At 41.9% G+C, this 6,607-nt stretch overlaps 1 protein-coding gene across 1 annotated transcript in view; it reads right to left on the reverse strand.

Annotated features, from left to right (window-relative positions):
* The window catches only part of kif26aa (kinesin family member 26Aa), a 61,361-nt gene extending 55,075 nt beyond the window's left edge, over nt 1-6,286 (reverse strand). The window contains exons 1-2 of the mRNA XM_029002976.1: nt 6,157-6,286; nt 5,872-6,072 (exon numbers count right to left, since the gene is read on the reverse strand). Coding sequence (XP_028858809.1) covers nt 5,872-6,072; nt 6,157-6,216 — 261 coding nt within the window. The 5' untranslated portion in view covers nt 6,217-6,286. The remainder of the gene's footprint in view (nt 1-5,871; nt 6,073-6,156) is intronic.
* Nucleotides 6,287-6,607: the final 321 nt, after the last annotated feature.

Consider the following 6,607-nt stretch of genomic DNA (forward strand, 5'->3'; position numbering starts at 1 on the left):
ATGTATATTTTTGTGTACAGATTTTCAGTTAATTGTTCTACATAGGCACATGCAATTTATTTATTTACATATTTGTTTATTGTCTTTCGTCACACTACTGCTGCATCAGAAGCTTTGCACACAACAATTCCCCTGACATGCACTGCACAATAAAATTGAGTTGATTTGATTTTGCAGATATAATCCTTCTTAATCATATACTGTTGGAAAACCAACGGGTCAATCCATTAACAGGGAAGCGGGACTTCAGTCTTTTCAACTTGTTCTTCATCTTTATTCTAGACACGCTCACCTGTCCAAACTGTCCATCCAAATCTCCCCTCTCCGACACCCCCTCCCACCCATAGTCCCAGTCCAACGGCCGGGGCCTGACAGGCTCCAGCAGATACCTATCTCCCAAGTTAACGACAGGCTCTGATGGTAGCAATTACCCAGCAACCCTCTACCATCAGCCAGCGGGTTTTTATTTACTTCCTCTGTACTCTATAGGCTTCACTCCTTGCTGCTCACTGCTATTGATTTCAGCATCCGGCTTTTTCTCCCTCGTCTGCATGCCTCTGATGGAAAACACCTACTCTTCCACCAGCAGGTTCTCACAGGCAAATGAATCATTTATCAGACGCCCTTATCCAGAGAAATTTATAATCAGTAGTGACAGGGACAGTCCCCCTGGAGACACTCAGGGTTAAGTGTCAGAAAAACAATGGTAGTAAGTGGGGTTTGAACCTGTAAATTCGTAGTCTTCGGGTTCAAGGGTGAGTATCCACACACCTAACAAGAGTGCCCGGAACACTGAGTGCAGGCCACGTGCACCTGCAGAACGGTTCCTGCACCAGTGCTCCAGGTTCTGGTATTGCACCCAACCACAAAGAACGGAGGGAGACGCAACTTGAGACGCAACTTGCGCTCAGCCGTTCTGGTTCTGTTGGTAGTGTTACTAGGTCGTAGTCATAGTCTCGGTCTTGTGACTCCCTGTCTTGCATGTTTTTGGGAATTTGAATATAACCGGATGTGTGTTGCGTGTGATTTTTAGTTGAATTTCGAATGTGTAAAAAATCTATGTGGAAATAAAAGGTGTTAGAGGTTTACCGACCCCTGCTCTTGATCTATAGTGAACTGCTATTGGCCAGCCCATGACAAATGTGAGCACTCTGCAGTGTTCCATACTTCATCTTCATGATTTCATACACATTTTAAATTCACAACCAAAGGAGAGTCTCAGCACCATACAAAAATCTACAGAATGTCTCTCACTGATCCTGGAACGTTTTCTTGTTTTCAGGTCTCACAGAAATGTGAGTGTTTCTACTGATGGCTTCCATGGCAATAAGATTGACTGATTATGACTGGTAGACTAAAACTTGAAGGCCATAAAAAGGTCTATGGATGAAAGGACCATAGTTCTTTATAGTACAGTGCTCAGCATAAACAGATATGAGTATTGTTACTAATACTGACAAATGAAGCCAATAATTCTGTATTCATGCTCAATGGTTAATGAAAACCCAGCTACATAACTCACACCAGATGCTGGCAGAATGATAATTGTTAAGGGAGGATAGAGATTGTTCTAAGGCTAGACCTTGAACAAGGCCGGTTGAGACCAAGAATTGACATCACATTACTCAGATCAACTATAAAAGGCATTGATGTGAAGTGTTGATGGGAAAGGGCTGTTTGAAGTGAAAGACACCTTTTTCCAGGTCAAACCAGTTTTTACAGAACAATGCTGAAAACACATGAGACCAGCTGATTTATTCAAATTATGTGGTGAGACACACAGAGCTGTAAAAAGTTTAGAGTTCCTGTCCAAAGGCAACCTTCTACATGTTTGTGCCTTACACAAGCTAAAAACCACGTTAGAGCACTCCATTCAAGTTTCTGCTGCAACAAGCTCAAAGCACATGACATTTCACATGAAAGACAAAACTGGAAACACATGAGATATTAACTCAGATTTGTGTTATCTTTTCAATTATATTGTCCATATGTCTCTTGTTTAAAATCTCCCAAAAAAAAATCTTTGTGCAAAATAATTTTCTCAGCAATCCTCTCCTATAACCATTTTATTACATCTTGTAAAGGGAAAGATATGGGATGTACCAGAAAGACGTTCATATTTAATCTCTTATGCCAGGGAAAGAGACGTCGGGTAAGATATGAACATGGCTATGTAATGATATCCTTGCTTTGAATTGAAGACAATGGACATTTGGCTCTCAAATGTTCACTGACACTCTTAAATACATTCTCTTCTAGCGAATTATCAAATTAACATTAGTAGGACAGTGCTGGTTCACTGATCTACAGTTAGTGACATAACGAAGAGGTCCTCAGCATGCGACTACAACCTCCACTCCTGTAGATGGCGCTGTACAGCTGGGTACAAAGTTAAATCCTGAGGGGACAGCATACGGGCGTAAACGGACACTTCACAGGAGACATTATTTTTCAAAGGGACCTAATTATTTTGTATTATACAATGATTCATTTGACAAGTTAAAACCTTTTGACATGTGTATTAATGAATGTATCGACAGCTTCTCAAGAAAAAATATTTAACGGTACTTAAGGGGCTCCGTGGTAGTGAGCATGTTGCTTTTCAAAAAAACGAAATATCTCCCTCTGAACTACTGTACTATATGTAAATACACAATATTTTTGCCAGATTTATTAGTTTTTCCTCATAGTTTGATGACAGGAAATGCAGAGCTATAGTTGTAGTTGGTTATATTACTGTTCATGGTGCTTTTTCTCCAGATGCCTGACTGCAACAATGTTTCTTTTTCTGGGATGTACTCACAAATATACTCTTTGTGCTCTGTAAAGACAAATTTAATAACATTTTTGGACATTTTTTTGCTGTTTCTTCGCTATGATGTGATGTGTACAATTCTCATTTGTTTCTCAAAAATTGCACTAAACTCATTTTACCACTTAACGGCACAAGGACCCATGGGCGGAGCCCTCACTCTCATTCTAGTGATGGGAATTACAGCTCTTTTAACAAAGCTGGCTCTTATAGCTTGGCTGATTTAAGAGAGCCGATCTTTCACCTCCCAAGTGGCTCTTTGGATTTTTTTAGTGCTTAAATTAATTTATGTACAATTATGAGTGAAATGAGTTACTAACATAAACAAACTGAATTAATAAACATTTCATATAATGTATATGGCTTATAACATGGTGAATAATAAAGAATAATAAAATGTAAGGTAGAAAAACAAAACCATTACATTTTTTGTCCAACTTCAAGATATTTCAGAAGTAGAAACTTCAACTGGTTCCTTAGTCTGTCCTACTAGGCTTGACTTTTGCCTCCCAACTGACCTCTCCACAGGCCAGTCTCATGTCCATGTTCCATTACCCATGATCCCCCAGTCTTGCTGAAGCATCACAGCCAGACTCTTCACATTTTTTAATAACTAAAATTTCCGATAGCAAAATCCCTATGTTTGTCAAAATGAAAACCCCAAAGTATCAAAAATCCTCTCAGCATCAGGCATCAAATATTGTGGTGGCTGGGACTGGAGTGGATTTGGAGGAAGAAGCAGCAGGACCAGGAGAAGCAGGATGGTGGCTTGAATCATTGGAAGGGTGCTGCAGGTGAGGGGGATCAGGAACAAGCGAGGGCGAGTGCTGGTTCAACTCCTCAGCAGGAGGTGGGGCACATGGCAGAGGGGATTGGAGTTACCGTGGCGGAGGTAACTCGAATATGGCAGGCCTGAGAATCATCCGGAAGCATGGGTCATGCTGATCGGCGTCAGGTGTGTCAGAGGATGAGACAGACGGATCGTCGGAGACTGAACAAAGGGTTGGTAACATTTGATCAAGGAATCCTTTCAGGGGACAAAGACCGGGCAAGCATCCAAGATGGTTTTATTCTGAATGCAGAACCCGGTTTCTGGTGGTGGGACGCTGGCCGTGACAAATATTCTATAAGAAGATTTCCCTGTCCCCATCATATAGGGATCAGACCACAGGAGTTCAGTAGGTGATCTTCTCTGGATCAGTATTAATGGGACTGGGCAACTAGACTCTTCTGTATACTATTCAATGTTGGTTTTCATCGCTTCTTCAAAATCACTTTATTATACCTGTCATAGTTATTTATTATTTCTTACTTTGTTATGGTCATTTTGAGATTATGTTGCACACTTTTTACTGTTCTGTTCTTGTTTCTTCTTATTGCGTTGAGTATGTTTTTAGGACAAAAGAATTTCCCTCGGGATAAAAAGGTTTTTCTTATCTTCTAATCTTATCTTATCTTATCTTATCTTCCTAGGCTCGCTGCTCTAACGTCATTAGAAGAACAGATATAGAGCATGAATAAATCCAATTAATATCTGGAAGGGGAAGCCCTTTGTCTGTCACATTAAGTGCAATTAATATAATTTCATTAGTCCTTCCGAGACACTGTGCATGAAACAGCAGACATTATAGTAACATTTTTCTAATTCCATCTGTCGTCTTTCTAAATTCGTTCTGAGACACAGAAACACTGCAGAGAACCTGCAGAGGAACCCACTTTCATCCAACTTTACCAGGTCTCCAATTCATAGGTCCCTGCACAGACAGAATAACAAACACACATACACACACAACCATTGTCTTTGTTACATCAGAAACGTGGAAAGCAAACTTCTTCTGAACAAAAAGCGCCTCAGAGCCACACTGGAAAAACCCGAAATAAAAAAAAAAGTCCCAAGATTTGAATCAATCCAAACAGAAAAAACATTATGAAGCAGAAATGGAAGCAGAAACCCGGAGGGGACAACAAAGCACCAGCTGTGACATTCCTGCACCTCAGCACTATAAAGGCCCTGATTAACAGGGGACCTTAAAATCTTGGTCACCTCTGTGTGCTCAAGACCTGGAATTTGATAGCAACATTTGCAAGAACTTCACAGATCCTAAAACAGAATCCACACATAGACGCGGTGAGCAGAGCAGGCGCCCTGTCCATGTGACAGGAGTGGACAAGTTGGGCTCCGGCGGCTGAAGAGATGGGGCGAGAACGCTGTCACTGTGGGCAAGAGGTCCAACTGCAATGGGAACATCAGCGCTCCTCCAGCATTACAGTCAGTTCCACAGACCTGTCCCTGTGTGTCATCGTCACACTGCCGCGCTGCGTCTCCGCACTTTTATACACTCGATTGTCGGCCTGAACCACCGCCACACTCTCTCTGGCCCGTATCTGACTGTATGAAATATATAACTCCAGCGTTTAGACTCCACACAGCCATTAACCAACATGATACTAATTCATTTAGGAATGCCGTCACTCCTGGTACTTACATTCAAAAGTTCTCAGCAGTCGCGAGAGACAGAAAGAACCGAACTGTCTTCATATCGATAAAGCAACCTGTTGTGATTGTTCATGTGATACCAGTAATATGGATATGTAGAGACTACTGAGACTTGTTACCTTTATTAGCTCTAATGAACGAAAAATCCTACTGGTCAAAACCGTCACTTAATTTTACATTCTGAAAGTTTTGTTTCTGATTATTTATTATACAATTTATTGATGTTCTACCCTTGAAAATGAAATATTACTATACACATTAACAGCCTGTTTCGTGTATACTTTTGTCTGCTTTAACTGAAAAGCATATTAATATTATTAGTCATATTCATATTATTTTCAGTAAGCGCCTTTGATACTTGAAAACACCTTAAATAAGCCAGAGAACAAATAAGAATATATCATTAGGCAAGTAAGTATTTAAGTTAGTTTGGTCAAAGGAATATTTAAAGGTGGATAAAACATGTCTGATAAAAGTATGTTAAATTGAAAAAAATTTATTGTTTTATTTTTAATTTAAAAACTCTAATCGCGTTATTACAATTGAATTAAAATGTCCGGACCTTGAGAGATCCAGCGTCGGCCAGCGCCCGGGCCTGCCGGCTCAGCTCGGACGCGATGATCCCGCAGCGGTGGCACTCCGTCACGGACCCGGACCCCGCGCCCTCGGGGTTCGGCCGGCGGCCGTACCGGACCTCCTCCGCGGAGTGGAGCCTCTTCCTGGGGGACAGCGGGACCTCGGCGGCGCAGGGCTCCCCCACGACCTGCGGAGAGAGATCTTACTTGTAATGTTGCCAGATATTCGCATGGTTATTTTTCCTGTAAAAAGTTTCATCTCAAATTCTCACCGTAAACCTTCTGAAATCGGGGTAACGCCCGCCAAATCTGTCCGAATTGAGGGGGTACATGTCGGATAATATCTGGCGATTCTACTGGACCGATGACGCATACCTTGGCACATTGAAAAGTGTTGCTATTTTTTATCTAGTCCATCACGGTCCGCCGACCTCTGCGCACAACTTTGTCCGGCGGTCCTCTCAGGGGACCCGGGAGCGCGACAGTGACGGTGCTCGGCCACCCTGCACCGCAGCGCCTGGCTGGGGTTGCCAGATCGCGCAAAAAAAAACAAATAACTTGGTTTACCGAAAGAAGCGAAAAGTACCGAAATAAACCAAAAGGGACCCAGAGAGTACAGCCTTTATATCTCTGCATTAAGTTAATTCCTTTAGAACGAATGAATGAACATCCACACATCCTGAAACAGCCATCGAGGATCAAACCTGGCAACCTTGGAGTTTG

This window comes from Denticeps clupeoides, chromosome 14, assembly GCF_900700375.1.
Source record: "Denticeps clupeoides chromosome 14, fDenClu1.1, whole genome shotgun sequence".
NCBI classification, from domain to species: Eukaryota; Metazoa; Chordata; class Actinopteri; order Clupeiformes; family Denticipitidae; genus Denticeps; species Denticeps clupeoides.